Genomic DNA, 19,654 nt, shown 5'->3' on the forward strand with positions numbered 1-19,654 from the left:
TTCTGCTTCTAGCCATATCGATGATGACTATGTGGAGGTATTTTAGTAATCTAGGTAACATTTGAAATTCCAAATTTCCAAAGTTTCTTTTTTCCTTTGTTTATGATGAGCAAAGTGGAATTGGTAGTCTTTCATGAAACTGGAAAGTAATGGATTCTCTCTTACCATTCATCAAGCACAAAATAATACAGATAATATTGATAACAAATGATAATGATACATCAATGTGTAGTATGATACATCTGCAGTTATCAAATTCTAGCATTTGAAGCCATGACAAACCGATAATACTATAATTAGGATCAGCGCAATGATAATGCCTATTACAATCATTTTTATCTTCATATTTTGCCACCACATCTTCCTCCTAATCTGTCCCCCTTGTCCCTTGAATTCTTGTGCCTACAACCAATTCAACAACAATGTAGTAAAACTCTCTTCTATAATGGTATCTGCAATCAATTAACCCTCACTAGTGGAAAATAGTGTATTCTAGACGGAATATTGTAGACGGAAAATTTTCCGTCTAGTTTAATATTAAACTAGACGGAAAATTTCCGTCTACAATATTCCGTCTAGGATAAAACATCCTAGACGGAAATTTCCGTCTAGGATAATATCCTAGACGGTTATATTTTTTAAAATTTTTTTTTAAAATAATTGGGTATTCTAGACGGAAAATTCCGTCTAGAATGTATTCTAGACGGAAAATTTCCGTCTAGAATACTTTGGCCCATATTAAAAAAATAAACATATCAAATTTTCCCGCAAAAATCGAAATTCCCCCCTCCCCCAAAAATTTTCGCCCAAAATCCAAATAAGAAGCCCTCGCCCCTAATTCTCTAACTCCTCGTCCTCCTCATCCTCGTCTTCAATCTCCACTGTCCAATCCCCTTCTTCGTCGTCGGATCCGACGGCGGAGATGGATCAACAGCGGAGGAGTTCACCGAGGAGCTCATGTTGAGGCCGCTGCCTGATCAAAAGCTGCTCGCTCATTTCCACTTCGAGAGCAGAGCTCCGCCCTCTATCTCCAATGGCCGACATCATCATCTCTTCCCAAAAGCAATCGATCAGTTGGTAACCGATTCGATCTCTCAAGATCTCGTTTTCTTTTTCGTGAATTTTGATATGAAATTAGGGTTTAAGCTGATGGAGTACTGGTTAGTGTGCGAATTAGGGATTTGATGATCTTGGGGTAGGGTTAGGTGGAGTGAGTTCTTAACAGAAAGAATTTAGCTTTTGAATCACAGTTAAGAATGCAAGTTTGCAGTTTTGATTATCTGTTGGATTAGTTTGGATATTGATTCTGTATATATTTTCTTGTATTTATTAGAAATATGAATGAAATGTTACTTGTGTTTTATTCTAAGTTTTGGATTGAAGAGAGTCGAGAATTTTCAGTTGGGGTATGAGATTATTCTAAGTTTTGGATTGAAGACAAGGTTATGCAATGCATTTCTTTTGGAAGCAAGGTGGCTACGATCAAAGCAACTTCCAAAATCTGATGAGTACCTCAAAAATGCCATTGTGCGTTCAGGACTACATACAGTCTTGATGCATGCATTTTTCCTTTCAGGACAAGGGATTACGAAGGAAAATGTGAGTCTTTTAGAGAGCAATCCAACCATCCTCTCTTGTCCTGCAACAATTCTTCGGCTTTGCAATGTATGTTGTGTCGCATGAATCATGTTCTCTTCCAAGAAGCCGACTATCTGTGAGTTTTAGTTGAGGTTGTGATGAATCAGGAATATTGAAGAAACACAAATGAGAATGAAAAGATGAAACTCTTATTCTAGTTTTCTTTGCACAGTTATTTTTTCAGGTTTCTTTCCATATAGCAATTTTTACTTCTAGATACATTGCTTAATTGCTCACTGATGACACATTAAACTATTCAAGGTGAATACACTAGATGGACAAGACAGCACATATTTATCCAGGTGAGTTTTCAATGTGTTCAGACAATAATATTTTGATATTTTGGAAATATTTGGATTTCTGTGATTAGGTGGGTGAAAATATTTTGGTATAATTGAACTTTCTAATGATTGTGTTCCCTTCCCTTTTCTTTTTTGCTTGTTATGTATAAGTAATTTTCCATACATTTTATTTTAGGAATATGTGGGGATTGCCAAAGCTTTGGCCGCATAAAATGGGTATGAATTGGACTCAAATCAAGAGGTAAAACTTTGAATCTAGACTTAAATGGTGCATTTACAGTTTGTTTCTTAGTGTGAATATCAATGTATCATAATGTCTGAGGCATGTATGAACACATTATCATTGCCAACAACTATATTAACTTGTTTCATTTCGATTAGGTTTGATGTTCATAATTCTTTTGAGGCTAACTTTCTTTTGCGTTCTCTCAGCTTAAATCCCATCCAAAAAACTATGAGGCATATGTCCCGATGGCTTACACTGACTATTGGAAAAAGCTATCTACGTATGGTCTCTTGTAATTTATGTCTCTGCAAAGATGTAAACAATTGTAAATAATTTATGTATTGCTCTAGTATTTTGGTGAATGTGTTATTGGAATATAATTGGATTTGATGTTGGAATATAATTAAATTGTATTGGATATGAATATAATTTGGTGTTGTTCAATGTTGTGTACATGCACTAAAAGTAGATTCTAAAAAAAAAAAAAAACTGTAGCATAGCATCCTAGACGGAAATTCCGTCTAGGATGCTCAAATTCCGTCTAGAATAGCTATTGTAAATAATTTATGTATTGCTCTAGTATTTTGGTGAATGTGTTATTGGAATATAATTGGATTTGATATTGGAATATAATTAAATTGTATTGGATATGAATATAATTTGGTGTTGTTCAATGTTGTGTACATGCACTAAAAGTAGGAAGAGACGACGTATTCTAGACGGAATTCCGTCTAGAATACCCATCCTAGACGGAATTCTGAGTATTCTAGAATACTACATCCCAGACGGAAACTTTCTAGACGCGTATTCTAGACGGAATTCCGTCTAGAATACCCATCCTAGACGGAATTCTGAGTATTCTAGATGGAATTTTCCGTCTGGGATACCTTATTTTTTACTTGTGCCTTAACAATTTTAACTCAGAACCAGCACCAATTGTGCAGCTAGCAAGTTACCTGCGACCGAAGCTTGTCTGTTTTGTCGACAAGGGGATCGATTTTATCCTTACGATCAAGAACCTACGAAAGGAAAGAGAGTTGTTCCACAATATTTAGCAAAATTTAAATCACGTACTGAAGAGTAGCCTCAGTTGAAAGTTTAGGAGTATCACCTTCTCGATATTTTCCCTCATGACTCCCTGAACTTGTGAGACCTGTGCCTTCACTTTTTCAAGCTTGCTGATCTCTTCACAGTGGTCCATGCAGTACTGCATGTGCTCTTTCAATCTGGGTCTGAAATCAGTACATATTCAAAGCAAAATCACTTTATCAAAATGAAAAGAAAAGAGCAACATAAGCATATTTATCTGTGAACGTTTACCCAAACTCCCTGTCAAGACTGTTGGCTGCAGCATTAGTGGCTTTTCCTTCACTGTATCTTCTGTTAAAATCATCCCTAACTCTCTCTAGAAAAGCAACAGGGAGTTGTGTGCCAACTGACTCAACTGCAACAATGCAATATGCTGCCAGAAACCCGACAAGGATTAATTTGCGAGTACACGAGTACTTGATTAATAGGGGTCAAACTTTAAGTTACTTTTCTGTAAACTGCCCAAAAAATATATGCAATAAACCTTACCATATCCATCTTCAACAAGGTAATTGAAGGTGTGGCCATCGCAGTTATAGGTGAACTTGTTGTCTTTGGAAGGAAGCTTATGAAGGCATTGAGACGCGATGCTAATGAAATTCCCAGTGAATTCTGTGTAGTCTGCAAGGATTACCATTCCTCGAGCCACAAAGCTATAGATTAGTGTTTTCTTCATCATCTCGTGTACATACAAACCTGAATCTGACTCTCTGATAATTTCAATGTCTGGGGCTTGAAGATATTAGAGAAATATGAATTGGTTTTTGCCTGTTAAGTTAAAATGAAAAGTCGGAGAGGAGAATGGTCATATATATGCTTAGCTTAAAAGTATTCAAATTGAGGTTGCTTCTTTGAAAGGTAATAATTTTCTCCTTTGGAAAGTTATTTACCTGTAAAATACCTGTCTTCTGAGGACTAGGTCATCAAGCTCAGATATAATGTAAACTGGAACATGTCAAATTCAAAATGGCCCTTAATATAATTAGTTAGTTCTTCTGTTGAAAGCTTACGTCTAACTGTGTTATTTATTATTATTTTTAATGAGTAAATAGTTTGTGTCGTTGTTTGTTCTTTCAGTGGCTGTTTGGTTGGTTTCCTATATATACTAAAATGCAATTCCATGAAAAAAAACTAAAGTTTTGAGTTTTCTAAACTTTTCCAAGAAATAGATTGTTTTGGTTTGGCTCGCACACAAAAAATGGTGGGAAATCAATGGAAAAAGTTCAAACAACCAACGTGACCCCGAAAAAAATGAAGTGGAGGGGATGTAAAAGTTTTCCACAGGTTAAATAGCGAACCAAATAGCACGTCAAAACAAACCGCGTTTAATAGAAGAAATCAAAGCGGGTTACTGACTGGTCAAGGATTCTTTGCATTTTGACCGTGGCTTCAATACTGTAGGTCTTTAGGGGAAGTTATTAGTCTTTTTATTTGGATTAGTTTCTCTCAATTTATCCCAATTAAAGATACTTCAACTTTCTATCGATACACACGCTTCTTATAGGCGCATTTATTCCTTGGATATTAGTTGTCACTTATCCATCTCAATAAATTCTAGGCATCTTGTTGGTGATGGTCCAAAGTTCTTATAAAGTATGACTAGTTGTAGTTGTTCTATCCCTTGTTCATGATTGTTCTCAGATTAAGTTTCTAGATGCAGATGCGAGCTGTATCATATAGGAACGACCATTAATTTTTTTTTAAAAAACAGATCTTGATGAAATGCATAAAGTTCACTGACATCTATCTCTAAAAGTTTCGAAGTAACCACTCTTATCTAATTTCAGTAAATTATGTTCAAAGCAGTGTTTGAACATGTGTTTTCTCCCATATCACTAACTGCCAACAATTTTCTTTGAGAGTATACTACTGTGAATACATAATAGTACAAATTAACCAACTATTTGTTCAAGATTCAAATTTATTAACAAGTACTTTGGAAAAATTTTGAATTAATATGTGATTCTAATATTATAATGTGAAAGAAATTGCAATTTGAGGCTGGCTACATGCCTTTTATTTATATATTTCTACGGTACTATTTTGTGTATGAACTGGGACCATCTTATACTCTTCTCAATACTAATTATAACCATCCGTTCCCATCGCCCGTTTACTCATTTATATTAAGATGGCAATAAATGAATCTCTTGTTTTGTTTACTAATAAACCCAAGACTATAGTCTGGAGTCTGGACATAAATATGGTTTTTGTTTACAAATCCAAGTTTTACAACCTATAGTCTGGACATAAAAATGGTTTTTGTTTATCGGTTTTTCTATAAAATGCCCATGAGCACTCTATAAGAGAGGAGAGAGATAGAGAGAAATAAATGAAAAGGGTGCCCCCTAATTTGCATTGGCACTCTATAAGAGAGGAAAGAGATAGAGAGAAATGAATGAGGAGGGGATCCCAATGCAAATTAGGGGGCCCATCTTCATTCATTTCTCTCTATCTCTCTCCTCTCTTATAGAGTGATTCATTTCTCTCTATCTCTCTCCTCTCTTATAGAGTGCCCATGGACACTCTATAGAAAAACCGTTTGTTTATAAATCCAAGTTTTACGTGATTTATTTTTAAACACATCTGGCTCAAAACCTATTCTCAAGACTGAAGCCAATGCTTTTAGCTAATCATGACAAAAAACCCCAACACGCTCATTGTCTCTTTCTTCCCTCTTCTAACAATAACTCACATTCAAACACCATGCCCTCCTCCTCCTCCTCTCTGTACACTTGTTCTAACAACTGCACCAATTCCCTTGGCCGCTTCCCCAAACTACACTCACCAACTTCTTATGACCCTCGTTCCTCCTCCAAGATATAACTCACACCAATCTCTTCACTTAACCTCAACTCAAATTAATCAAGAACGCAAGAAAAGCAAAGATCATGAATTACATGATGAGAGATCAATCCTGGGCCAGCGCCGGCTCAACCATCGCCAGCCTAATGTTCTTCTGGGCCATCATCGACAAGTTCATCCCGTCCACCCTCAAATCCTCCCTCGTCCGCCACGCCTCCAAGCTCACCGCCTTCTTCAACCCTTACATTCACGTCACCGTCCCCGAATTCACTGGCGAGTTCTCTCGCCGCAAAGAGGCGTTCACCGCTGTCGAAGCCTACCTCACCTCCAACTCCTCCCACCAAGCCAAGAACCTTAATGCAGAGATCACCAAGCCGAGCCAGAAGCTGTCCTTAACAATTGGCGCTCATGAAGAAGTCGTCTACGTCTTATAATGGCATCAAGATTTGGTGGCAAGATGGCGAAAACCAACAGATTTCCTTTTCTTGGTACCCATCGCAACGAGAAGCGCTGGTACAGGTTAAGCTGCCACGCCCGCCACCGGAAACTAGTGACCGAGGTCTACTTGCCTCATGTGGTAGACGAAGGAAAGGCTATCAAAGCAAAGGGAAGAAGGAAGAGGCTGTACACTAACAACGTGGATTCTGAGCGTCATGCCAGGCTTTGGAGCAGCGTGGTGTTTGATCACCCTGCGACGTTTGGTACTCTGGCGGTGGATCAGGATAAGAAGAAGGAGGTGATGGACGATCTTGCGGCGTTTAAGGAGAGGAAGGAGTATTATGGGAAGATTGGTAGAGCGTGGAAGAGAGGGTATCTTCTTTATGGGCCGCCATGCGATGGCTGTTGTGCGCAGCGGAAATTTCGGCAACACCTCCGGTGTGCAAGGTGCATAACAAGAGATTAGATCACAATGGAAATTATGTTTCATAAAGGAAACAAGAACCGAAAACAAAATAACTCAACAAAGTGAGATATCAGCTCTTCCTCTCATCAGTTCTAGGACTGACTTGTCGAGGGAACCTACAAGCTATTACAAATCACGACAAGAACACAAATTTTACGTGGTTCGACAAATTGCCTACGTCCACGGGACAAGGGGGAGATCTACTAATAGAGGGAGAGAATATAACTAGGATTTACAATCTCACAACCTAAACCCTCAAACAATCTCTCAAATCCCTCACACAAATATCTCTCTCAAAACAGCAAAACAAAAACTCTTTTTCTTTCTGCAGTCGCACACCACAAACCCTTGCACGCAGCCCAAAGAATCACCCAGCCCTTTGCCTTGCTTTTTCTCCGTAGCCGCAAAAACCCCTTGCACGCACTTTTTGCCGACTGCGTTTCTGCCCCTGCTCTTGCACACGAAACAAAGAAAAAACCTAGCAAAGCTATATATACATTGTTGAATCAGGTGGGCCTCTTTACCCGCTGAACCAGTGCGAGAAAACTCATTCACGCGTTTTCACGTGGGTGTTGGCTCTTTGCTCCCGCTGTGTGGCCCTCACAATCATAATTCTCCACCTCGGCGAAGTTGTCTCAAAACTGAGTCGACACCAAAACATCCAAATGCCCCACTTGTTGTGTCCAGTACGTCGTAAAACAATTCACGACAACAGACTCAATCCACAACACGTCGGGAACCCGAACGAGAGTCCAAATAATCTCACCCCCATCAAAATCAACTAATCCAACCCGGCTGCATCATAAAGACTGCCTACTTATCCTCTTGCCAAAGGAATCAAGCCTCACGTAGTTCACCCAAATGGTCTCCAAAGGCCTCAATCCACTAGAAGAGTTCGCAACTCTTCTCCAATATCACGATCAAGTCTACGGCTGATAGCACCTCCAATGGCCCCAAACTGAAACAATCCAAACATCTCTACTTGAGATGAACTAATGGCCATATCCAGACTCTATCTATCAGCTGCACTTGAATCTATCAACCTATCATCTGCATCCAAAACAACATGATTTCCGATCTGTGTCACATCAGCTGAAATTCTAAACGATGCAGTATGATCTGGAGTATGTGGAGTAATCTCCACCCAACGTGGAGTAGCATCACTCTCCACCCGCTGTGATTTTCTAATGATCTGATCACCATTTTCCATCTGTCGAGAGTCAAACGTGACATATCTGCTTAGAACAAAGTCAGAAGCCAATACCTGATAATCAAACACGCCTCTAACTCCTAAATATGCTATCAGATCAAATCTCATATCCACGATGTGACCAAGTGCTGGGTAGCCAAACATCCGACGCAACCCAAAATCTAAAGCAGCTCCACCAGATCTCATATCTCTACATGCAGCAGTCGGCAACCTATGCATAAGATGGCCCAAACATGTCGTAGCCCGCACATCATTGCCAATGCTTGACATCAAACGCCTATCCTCCTCCAGAAAGGAACAGCTCCTCAAACCTGCCATCTCATCACGTCGCCTCAAAGTTTCCACACCAATGAAGTACCTCCAATTGCCTTAAGCTTGGCACAAACGCAAGAAAGAACCCCTACCATAAACAGAACGTCGGGTTACATTTTTGCCAACACACTTCCTACATCTATTGCAGGTTTCTAGGACTCCACACCAACGGGACTTGGTTGCAACCCACCAATGCCTAGAACAATCCCTAACTACAGAAACCACATACCTATTACCTCCCAATAATGATCCCTTAGAAGGCCCCCAAATGTCTGAATAAACACCCCTTAGAAAACCCCTCAAATGATGGATAGAAGTGTCAAACTCCACCCCGGTCTTCTTGCTCATACCAATGGGTTCACAGGACTTCAAACTGCAGGTCAAAGCACTCATTAACAACCTATGCACGGCATTACCAATCAAATAACTCAGCATCAAACAATGCCACAATCTAGCCGAATCTGATGAAGTCGCCAGCTCCCTATCAATTACCGTGGTTCCAAACAAATAATATAAATTACTCCTTATGACGCCCTTCATCACAATCATGGACCCCAATATGACCTTCAAATGTGCATCCACCAAGGTCATCTTATAACCTGCTGCCTCCAAAGCTCCAAGTGAAATGATGTTCATCTTCAATTGTGGAACGAACCTCACTTCATCCAACTCCCGAATCACCCCGTCACTCATCTTAATCCGAACGGTACCAATACCACCAATAGAGCATGCATGTCCATTATACATGAGCACAACATCCTCTCTTTCCAACTTTTGAAAGCTGGAGAACCAATCCCTCCTAAGACAAACGTGGTAAGAAGCACCCGAATCCAATATCCACTCCGTAGAGTCGGCATCACAAACTGATGGTAGCGTGGATAACGAATAGCCTAAAAAATCCGAATCTGAATTGTTATTACTAGTCTTGACAACATTCTCCTCTGAAGCTTGTACAGTTTTCCCCTTATTCTTCTCGGCTCGATCTAACTTTGGGCATTCAGCTTTCCAATGTTCATCCTCTTTATAAAAAGCACGCTGATTCCTATGAATTCCACGATGTGCCCCTCTAGACTGCGACCTCCTGCTTCGGTTTGAACCACGGTCTTGAACTACTAATGCATCTCCCGATGCCTTCTCGGATGACTCATCAACACTCTCTTTCTCAACTTATAATTCACTAACGTTGATGTCACCTCTTTGTAACTAACAGTAGTTCTTTTATTAATCATAGTTAGAACAAAAGTATCATAATCATCCTCGGGCAACGAACACAAAAGTAACATCACGTTGTCTTCATCCTCAACCATGATATCCATATTGACCATGTCTGAAAGTAGCTTTGTGAAGTTGTTAACATGCTCCCTAATAGAAACTCTCTTTTTCATCTTGAACTGGTAAAACCTCTTCTTCAAGTAAAGCCGATTCTCAATGTTCTTAGTAAGATATTTTTCATTGAGTGTTTCCCACATCTTCTTCGCCGACGTCTCGTTCATCACATCATAAATAAGATTCGGCATCAAGCATGACCGAATAACTCCACACGCCCTACTATTCATCTTCTTCCAAACATTTTCTTCCATATCAGCAGGTTTCTCTTGCAACTCAATAGTTTCCTCCAAGTTTTGAGCGTCCAACGCATCCATCACCTGGCACCTCCACAAACCGAAATTGATCTTGTCGTCGAACTTCGGAATATCAATCTTCATGTTATTGATGCTCAAACTATGTATCGTCTTCGTAAGAGACGAACCTGATGTGCTTGATTCAAACTATGTATCGTCTTCGTAAGAGACGAACCTGATGTGCTTGATTCTCCCATGTTGTCGATCTAACTCTTCAAATAAGAATCCAACAGCGAATCCTTCGAACAAGCTCCCAAGTCCAACCCGAAGCTCTGATACTACTTGTTGTGCGCAGCGGAAATTTCGGCAGCACCTCTGGTGCGTAAGGTGCACAACAAGAGATTAGATCACAACGGAAATCCTTTTTCACAAAAAAAACAAGAACCGGAAGCAAAATAACTCAACAAAGTGAGATATCAGCTCTTTCTCTCATCAGTTTTAGGACTGACTTGTCGAGGGAACCTACAAGCTATTACAAATCACGACAAGAGCATAAATTTTACGTGGTTCGACAAATTGCCTACGTCCACGGGGCAAGGAGGGGGGAGATCTACTAATAGAGTGAGAGAATACAACTAGAGTTTACAATCTCACAACCTAAACCCTCAAACAATCTCTCAAATCCCTCAAACAGATATCTCTCTCAAAACAGCAAAACAAAAGCTTTTTTTCTTTCTACAGCCGCACACCACAAACCCTTGCACGCAGCCCAAAGAATCACCCAGCCCTCTGCTCTTGCACACGAAACAAAGAAAAAAACTAGCAAAGCTATATATACATTGTTGAATCGGGTGGGCCTCTTTACCCGCTGAACCAGTGCGAGAAAACTCATTCACGTGCTTTCACATGGGTGTTGGCTCTTTGCTCCCGTTGTGTGGCCCCCACAATCACAATGGCCAATTTCTTGGACTACGGTGTGTATGATCTTGAACTGACTGCAGTGAAGGATAATTCAGAGGTGAGGAGGCTAGTGTTCGATACTGCAAGTAAGTCCATCATCGTGATCGAGGATATCGATTGCTCACTCAATCTTGCAGGTAAACAGACCGCTAAGAGATGCAATGATGAAGAGACTGTTACGCCCTTGAATGGAAAAGAGACGAAGCAAGGTAACGCTGTCTGGGCTGCTGAATTTCATTGATGGGCTTTGGTCCTCCTGTGGAGGTGAGAGGATCATCGTGTTCACGACAAATCATATCGAGAAATTGGATCCGGCGCTGATCAGAAGGGGGAGGATGGACATGCACATTGAACTGGCTTATTGTAGCTTTGAAGGGTTTAAGGTTCTCGCCAAGAATTATCTGCGTGTTGAATCTCATGCTTTGTTCGAGAGGATTGAGGAACTGATCGGAGAGGTTTTCATCACGCCTGCAGATGTGGCGGAGAACCTTATGCTGAAGTCCGGCGATGTGGATGTTGAGGCTTGTCTGCAGAGGTTCATCGATGTTCTTCGGCTCGTCAAGAGCAGGATGGAGGAAATTAGCAAAGAGGAGATCTGGACTGATGAGGATGAAGAAACGTGAGAGTGAAGAGAATGAAGAGGGAGTGAACAATGAGAGCGAAGAGAGCATCCGAAAGCAAGCAGATTGTGCCAGTAGCAGCGGTATGTGTCTGTAGTGTAGTGTGGTGTCAATGTAGCGTAGTAGTAGCGGTTGTCGATTGTGTGTGATGTCGTAGTTTGTTATTTGTTTAGAGTCCAAAATATAGAAAGGAAAAGTATGTCCAAATGAGTATCATCTAATCTAGCATGTTATTTAAGATATTTTCAGGCCATTACGTATCAGATTTTCAGTCTGATATGTAATGGCATAAATTAATATTTGAAGAGACTACAAGAATAAACTAATTAAAAGATATGTGAAATTATTAAAAGGACAGTAAGCATGAAAGCATCTGCAAGCGTCATAAACCACAATTAACAGAGAACATTAACTCTGAAGCAAACATTAATTAATTTCTGAGTTCACTTCAACAATACTACATTAATACAGTTTTCAGTCTTTCATGTCCTTTAACCACAAGAAATACCAAAGGAAGACTTGAAGAGAGTACATTGATCTCCAATAATGCTAGAATAAGGAAACTGCCCAAATTTTTCAATGTATAAGTATATATATGCATGATTATATAGACAGAACAGCTCCAAGATGGAGATAGTATCCCATTCAAAACATACTTCTTCAGACTCTGGGAGGTGACATGAAGAAAAATAACCTACAACCGTGGAGTAGATTCAGCCTGGTACACGCTCCTTATTACTGAATGAGGAAGGGATGATTGGTTTTTCATCACATTTATGTGACTCTCTCAAAAGCACCGCCAACTTGCATGTGTAGCCATTCTGTTGCTGATCCTTGGCCGTATTCCCTTGGGGCCTGCGAGCTGAATGCCAGGCTAGGAGTCTCATATGCCTGTGTTCCAAACTGAAAAGGAAGGAAAATTGCAGGAGAAATAATATGTCACGAACATTGTGTCCATATTAGACACGAACATATATCATGATTCTAATTATACTTGCATATTTGGGCACTCGCAGAGCAGGATTATAGAACAAATTGTTCAACTGTGTAATTGGCCCTTATGAGCCAGATCAGCAACCCTGGAAAACAGCTAGCAGCGGTCCAAATCTCAGCAATATCTAAGCTAAAGAGAGTGCTTTCATACTTCCATGATAAACTCATTGCAAAGGTGGAATAAGAAAATGATAGATTAAGCATGCAGAGTTCATCCATTGCCTCCAGAAAGAAATTCAAGTGTATTCCATAATAGTTTGAAAGAAGCAAGGTTCAATAGGCATAAAAGATAAGAAAAATTGGAATAGGAAATGAAACTATTTTGGATGTTCCATAATAGTTTGAAAGAAGCAAGGTTCAAGAGTACCAGAGGTGCATTTTAAGCTGTTTTGGATGTTTATAAATTACAAAATGATTGTCTACGTGTCCAAGCCCTTATACTTACATCTTTGGACGGAAAGCCTTCAATTCCAGAATTCATCCGGGAATTGACAGCTTCAAGCTTCATTGAGAGAAACTGCATAATTCAACAGAAACCATGGTTCAGGAACTGAAAATAAAAAACAAAGGTCAAAAATATATCGACAGTCACAAAGATCAACACCTCAACTTGACGCTGCAGCGCTTGGATGTAATTGATAATCTCATCAAGAACTGATGCTTTTCCAATAACCTGCTTATTGTGGAAATAATCGTGTCAGTGACATTCTTCAGCAAGATCTAAATAACAACTAGAAAAATACTTCATGCATTTTGTTTGCAGTAAACATTTGCTTGAAGAATGTTAAACATGAGCAAACTTAACGGTGCACCTTGTTGCATCCAGGAACCAGGTCTTGAAGAATCTTCATCCGCTCACTTATCTTTTCTCTCCTAGCCTGTTCATGAATGAATTGGTCATAAAGAGAGTAAAATTCAGTGATTTTTCATGACATTACTATCTACACTATGATTCCATGATCAATATGCTAAAAATTAAATATATCCAATGTATCTATATTGTTATACCTAACCATCGTACATAATTTCCATAAAGGGGAAGAGGAATAGCAGGGGAAAGTGACAATGCTTACTCTCTCAGCGAGGCTATGACTGTCAGTTGCTTGACCCCTTCTTGCTCTGACATGGATGTAATCTTGCTTAGGTGCTTCTGATGGCTGGGTATTTTGGTCAGTATTCTTGTTACATAATCCAGAACTTGCCTCTGCCTCAGTTTTTGATTCACCATTTTCATCTCTAGGTTTCATTCCCCTGATGCGCTTGGCTTCACTGTCTGTCTGCTATCAGTAAAAGTCAAGATCATTAAATATATAATAAGAAGACATAATTCATACCCTATTCATATAACCTAAAAAGACTAAAAGATCTCTTGTATACCAAGTACAGATCAAAAGCATTTAAACATAATATATACAGTCATCAACAATGAATGAGTCGTAGCATCTAGTGCTTCCCTACTTTACAACGTAATGACAAAAGTGTCAAAGACGTAGAATTCTCTGTGTACGCCAGATGGGCAAAGTGTGAAGGGTACAATTTGTGAAACAGGGAAGCGGGGTATCAAACAAGAGAATATGTTGTTGCTTTAGTTAAATGACTAAAATGGATGATAGATTGCAAATAATTCAAATATGAATGTACAAAAAAAGTTACTGCATAACTGGGCTTTAACTCATCTACTAAAAACATATTTTATAGACAAACTGACTGATATGAAGAAGCAAACAAAACCCATCACCCTGGATATCTAACAGAAATTCATTAAAATTACAATATGCACCAAGTAGAGTGCGTCAAAATGAGATAAAATCCAGTTATCGCTGAAGAAGGAATACTAGTACTTTACCGCGATAATACCGTTCCCCCATCCTCTTCGGGTTGAAAAAGATCCCTTTTGGGCAACGTAATTGAATTGCTCTTAATTGTAGGAGGATAGGATATCTTCTAGTTGGATACAGAAGGTATGGTTCAAGATTTAGCTAAAACAGCCACTGAAGGTATCAGGCAAAACCTGGGAATCAGATTAATTGAGTCAACGCAGTATGAAAACGTGTACTGATGATATTCATGTCTGCTAGGTATTTGTATCCCCACAGTGTGGTTGGGATGGTGGAGGGCAGAGAGGGGTGGGGAAAATGGATGCTGATCATGCAAAAATGATAGGTTGATGCGCCATATTATCCATCACCATTTTATAACTTCGATGTACTGAAAGGTATGTAGCAATGAGAAAAATTCTTTGTAAGCACATAACGACTAAGGGCTCAAAAGACCATGATGCTTAAGTTCAATCTGCTATAAAACTTGAAAAACTTTCAGTTATCTTGAACCTTGGAAAAACATGGAACATCATAACCACAAATGTAATGTGCCCATTTCCATTGAGTGAATGGGCTAGAAACACCGATATTGCCGATTTAGGTGAACAATATACTGATACTAGGTCTTGATAGTTGATAATGAGAGGAGAGTATCATCTATTATACTAATTTTGCCTGAGTCTATTTGAATGTGTTATAAGACTTCAATTCTATCCACATTTATCGGAAGGAGACAACAATGGTTGTTCACTATATGTTAATAAATCTGAAATCTTGGTTCTCCTATCTAGTATCATTTTTTTCTCACAAGACATAAGCATAAGCTTTCAGTAAAATCTTTACATAATTTCATTAGCATTTTATAAGACTCCATAATGTTGATGTCATTGCAGGATAAGAGTCTGTACAATCTCCGCCTTGTAAAAGGAAACTCATTAATTCCTATGGGTAATAACATAAAACTCCTATGCTTTTGCAAATTGTTTGTTTAGAAGAGCTACACAGGGTCAAAAAGAAAAATCTTCACTATTAGTTCTGGAATTAGAATTACTAGTGTGAACACCCTGCTTTCACGACATACTTTTTGCTACAGTAATCCAGGGGGTTTAACTGCTACAGTTTTTATGATTTTTTGAATTACTGCAGTACCCCACGCTCTGATACAGTATCTCCGTGTGCTACAGTATTTTTTCAAAAAACCGCAATGCCCAGTTTCACGCTTGCTACAGTGATAATATTATTGTAGTGTTTACTGTAGCATGAACAGTGAATCTTGGGTTCTCCCATTTGTATAGAGGAGTAGATATATGGATACTGATTTTACAAGAATGTGCACTTTGGCTCAATTTCATGTTGCATTAGCCAATACTGCTTTGACATTCATTTCTCTCTCGACAACACTGACTCACAGAAGCACATATTTCATCATCTTTCCAACAAGTGAATGATACAATAAAACCCTCACCCCAATCCCCACCCCAACAAATATCCTGATGAACTGTACATATTGTCAACAATATGACGGCTAGTCTTTCTAGTAGCTCTCAACTTTTGTGAATGTCCAATTTACCAAATACCACCATAAAATCTCCATCTCTCTTCCTAAATCATAACATTCTCCTTTTACTTATTTCCTATATTCTAATGCTGTCTTCATCCTCATTAATCCCCTGTGTTGCATGGCTACTTCTATTGTAAAGATGTACACGTGACCAACACATATCGTACCCGTGACCAACATGTATCATACTCATCCCGGATACCGACACCACTTGGACACTGCTTGAACTTATCCATACATTTATTGCTCAGTTTATATAATATACATTTTAATTCAAAACACTCGTCATATACTTCTAGAACGTATACCCTACACTTCACATCCACTCTTGAATCTCATCGCACAAGAGTCAGAAATGTTTCAGCCGATATCATGATCAATATACTATGATTTTAAAGGCCTTTTGGTATCAAGTTCAAAATTGAGCAGTTTTCTGATTTTATAATACACATAATAAAAAAAGCATACAAATGTTATAAGAATTTTATTCTCATGACATGTGAATGGAAAAAAAATACTAATCTTAGTCGCAGTATCCTACCTTTTATAAATTTGTCGCTCCCCTATACTCTTATCTATATTTGAGTAACTTTGTTAATCTCAAGCCTCTTAGTCATCTTGCTTTGGATATGGATTCAAAAAGAGAGACATGAATAAAGAAAAAGAACTCCGGAAAAAAAAGTTGACGCCTTATTCCTTTTTACTTCAGCCGCTCCAATCTCCACAATGATTATCTTGTCTACATTCTCATTAGCCCAATTCCCAAACGCACTCCTCGTCTTACCTTGTACGCAGGTCATAATTCACTCCTAAACACACTCCATGCCTTATTGTTTTGCAGAAGGCCCAAGCAATAACATACATAAAAAAGACACAGAAACAAACAAACAAAAAGTTGATAGAAGATGAAAAATAGAGAGAACTCAGTTTACTCAAACTTCCTCCTCAGTCATAATGAGCTTGCTTCATCCCCATGGACTTTATCATTATTTACTCTCATGAATATTCTCGGTCCAAAAGATAAGAATTAAATAGAACACGAGAATCAGATGAGATCATAAGCCATAAGTGTTCTCTTAATTGTATCGTTTTTATGAGAGAATAATCAATTCAAGCTTAATCAATGTCTAGGAGGGGGTGTATATGAGAAAGCGCTAAATCAATGTCCTGGAACTTGTTCTTAGTGGGTATAAAAAGTATAATAAGTTAAAGCTGATAGCAGTAAGTAATTTTTATCCTTAGAGCAATGAAACAACTGCTTAAAAGCTGGCTTTGTTACCAAGTTAAATACAATGGTTTGAAGAATGTGGAAGTCCATCTTTGATATTGTGTTCTATATAGCATGCATTTTTAAATTGTTTGCTAGTTCCTGGGTTGGAAGAATGAACACAAATCAAAAAGACCAAGTCTCTTCTTAGCTACAAGACATCCTTCTCATAAGTAATCTTACATTTTGTAGTAATGGGCAGATGGTTTAACCAATACCGCTGGATGATGCTTAAGTGGACATAGCATGCCACCTAGGGTCCCTAAAGGATCTTTATATACAGTAACGGTCTCCTACCGCATATGCTTCATTTGTGCATCCTCGTCTTGCCTAAAATGGCCCACTTAAGCATCCATTCTCTAGACGTATAATTTGTATGACAAACCAATTACTTACCAACCAAAGGATATCAGAAGATAAAGATAATATAAAAGAAACATGGACACAATAGATCCATAGTAATTTGATGAGCAAAATAATTTTGCCGGCTTAATATGAGAGTGAGGGGATGGTATGAAGCAAAAAAGGTCTTGAGAAAATTCTTCCAATTCAAAAAAAGGAAACACAACTAATCTATTGTAAAATAAACTGAGAAAAGACAAGCTTTCTAATGTGATAGAAGTATACAGCTAAGCAAGCTAGCAGATATAGCTCTAGGATGCAAGCATTCAATTCTTTAACAACCGTATCTAGAAGTTCCAAAATAAAGAAAAGAACACTAACTGGAATCAGAAACTTGGCTAGTTTGACTAACTTGACCAATCAAATTTTCTTTTTCTAGATTCACCAAATAAGAAAATTAACCTCATGAACAAGTCCTATTTACTTGGTTATATTAAGACAAGCCATCGTAAATCAGTCAAATCCAACACTTCAAACTTCATTTTTCTTCAAATAACTATCACTATAATCTAAAATTTTGTCTCATCCACTTGACAAGTTAAAAACCAATTAGCACTTTCCAGCCTCTTCTATTAGTCCCAATAATAGAATCTGTGCCATCAGCTGGCCCATTTAGACTCCTCAATCATTATCCAACCAACTTGCAGTGAACTACAGCAACCAACTGAGGTCATTGCCAGAGGAACTTCATCCTCTTGTTAAAGCATCACTATCCTCAGTTTCTCTATTCTAGCTTTTTCTACATAATTCCATATATATCCTCCAGTATAATACAAAAACAGCATTGGAGGTGAAAAATCATGTTTTCTGACATCAAAAAGTAGGAACATTCTCCGCAGATAACGTAGCACGGTCTTATAACTAATTCGTAAAACTGTCACCATCCTGAAAGAAATCGTCGAATCGATCAGTCTTTTGATCCTACAAGTAATATCACTATATATCTACAGGAATCGATGGAAAATGAAACTATTTCATTCTCATCCAGTTCGGTACTAAAATTTTAATAAAAAAAACAGGTCTCTCTCCTTAAGAAATAAAGAGATCATAAACAAAGCCTACTGTAATATTCTTCAAGCATTAAACAGTATAATACTGTCTAGATCGATAAAAAATTGATGCTCTACAAGCATTAAACTGTTGGTTTCTTTACGTTCATGAGTTGATGAAAAAATCACATTTTTCGTATACAAATTAATTCCAATCTCTAGAGTGCAAGAAGCAAGTGAAAATCTCCAAAAATCAAACCCTAAACCAATAGTCAAAATTAAACAATAATGCAACAGAAGCTCTGATACTCCATGCTCTTAAACTGTTTTAGGTACATAGTTTACAGAACTTACATGTTAGTACTCAGAATTTTCATAAAAACGAACCAACAACAGAAAATAAGCTATCAGGGCCAACTCGAAAAGGTCTAGTAAAATCACACCCCGCCCTCCAAATCCTCACCCTCACGAAATTTACAAACTGTTACTTCAAGATCTTTTCAGATCCCGCGTGGGCCGCGTCCACTAAACTCTATACACATTGTGAGTTCACATTACTTACGTTGCTAAAGTAAGAATGACTTTTTTCGCAAACTAACTCAGTGCCACTACAGACACTTTATATAATCTGTCCATATCCAGTACAGATCAAGTAATCACATCTTCAAGCCACAATAAATTTCCCCAAAAGATCACAATTATGCACTCAATCGCAAGATTTCAACAGATAATGCGTCGAAAAAATTGAAACTTCACATAATCCCGATTTCAATTCAGGCTGAATACCTAATTCCACCTAATCTGTCTCCATCCAGTAGAAATCAAGCGAGAAAAAAAAAACAACCCAAACCACCAATTCCCAAAAGTGAAAACCAAATCACTTCAAAACCACACTGTATCTAACTCTTAACACAATAAAACAAACAAATCCATAACATAACTACAGAAATACCGCGTCATTGCCGCTGCTAGTGGAGACGAGCTTAGATGACTC

General features: G+C 38.4%; 3 protein-coding genes across 5 annotated transcripts; 1 reads left to right on the forward strand and 2 right to left on the reverse strand.

The window, feature by feature from the left end:
• Positions 259–3,934, reverse strand: LOC109832144 (vesicle-associated membrane protein 721-like). Of its 3 annotated transcripts, none has more exons than XM_020399583.1 (5): positions 3,863–3,934; positions 3,487–3,632; positions 3,278–3,398; positions 3,123–3,185; positions 259–402 (listed from the first exon to the last, which is right to left on the reverse strand). In XM_020399583.1, exons 1-5 carry the CDS (start codon positions 3,932–3,934, stop codon positions 259–261), a joined length of 546 nt encoding a protein of 181 aa, XP_020255172.1. The 3 variants fall into 3 exon arrangements, with proteins under 3 accessions (XP_020255172.1, XP_020255171.1, XP_020255170.1); XM_020399582.1 differs by having other exon boundaries at positions 3,487–3,628; positions 3,745–3,934; XM_020399581.1 differs by having other exon boundaries at positions 3,487–3,628; positions 3,715–3,934.
• Positions 6,159–11,929, forward strand: LOC109834774 (AAA-ATPase ASD, mitochondrial-like). Its single transcript, XM_020402792.1, is given in 5 exon segments — positions 6,159–6,479; positions 6,481–6,560; positions 6,562–6,958; positions 10,872–11,197; positions 11,199–11,929. Coding segments are annotated over 5 exon segments (1,557 nt in total). The 3' UTR covers positions 11,632–11,929.
• LOC109833382 (transcription factor bHLH79) lies at positions 12,037–19,648 on the reverse strand. The gene is made up of 6 exons (XM_020401032.1): positions 19,613–19,648; positions 13,695–13,898; positions 13,434–13,499; positions 13,226–13,294; positions 13,067–13,138; positions 12,037–12,531 (listed from the first exon to the last, which is right to left on the reverse strand). The coding sequence occupies exons 2-6, from the start codon at positions 13,866–13,868 to the stop codon at positions 12,403–12,405; spliced, it is 510 nt and encodes a 169-aa protein (XP_020256621.1). The 5' UTR covers positions 13,869–13,898; positions 19,613–19,648; the 3' UTR covers positions 12,037–12,402.

This window comes from Asparagus officinalis, chromosome 3 (assembly GCF_001876935.1).
Source record: "Asparagus officinalis chromosome 3, Aspof.V1, whole genome shotgun sequence".
NCBI lineage: Eukaryota > Viridiplantae > Streptophyta > Magnoliopsida > Asparagales > Asparagaceae > Asparagus > Asparagus officinalis.

What these genes read in the sequence shown, in the direction of transcription:
- LOC109832144 (XM_020399581.1), bottom strand. Translation starts at nt 3,934, where the DNA reads ATGATGAAGAAAACACTAATCTATAGCTTTGTGGCTCGAGGAATGGTA. An exon ending in TTGCATATATTTTTTGGGCA is followed by an intron (nt 3,629 to 3,714) that starts GTTTACAGAAAA and finishes GGTTTCTGGCAG; the next exon opens with CATATTGCATTGTTGCAGTT. An exon ending in TGAGGGAAAATATCGAGAAG is followed by an intron (nt 3,186 to 3,277) that starts GTGATACTCCTA and finishes TTCCTTTCGTAG; the next exon opens with GTTCTTGATCGTAAGGATAA.
- LOC109833382 (XM_020401032.1), bottom strand. Translation starts at nt 13,868, where the DNA reads ATGAAACCTAGAGATGAAAATGGTGAATCAAAAACTGAGGCAGAGGCA. An exon ending in GTCATAGCCTCGCTGAGAGA is followed by an intron (nt 13,500 to 13,694) that starts GTAAGCATTGTC and finishes ATTCATGAACAG; the next exon opens with GCTAGGAGAGAAAAGATAAG. An exon ending in TGGTTCCTGGATGCAACAAG is followed by an intron (nt 13,295 to 13,433) that starts GTGCACCGTTAA and finishes CACAATAAGCAG; the next exon opens with GTTATTGGAAAAGCATCAGT.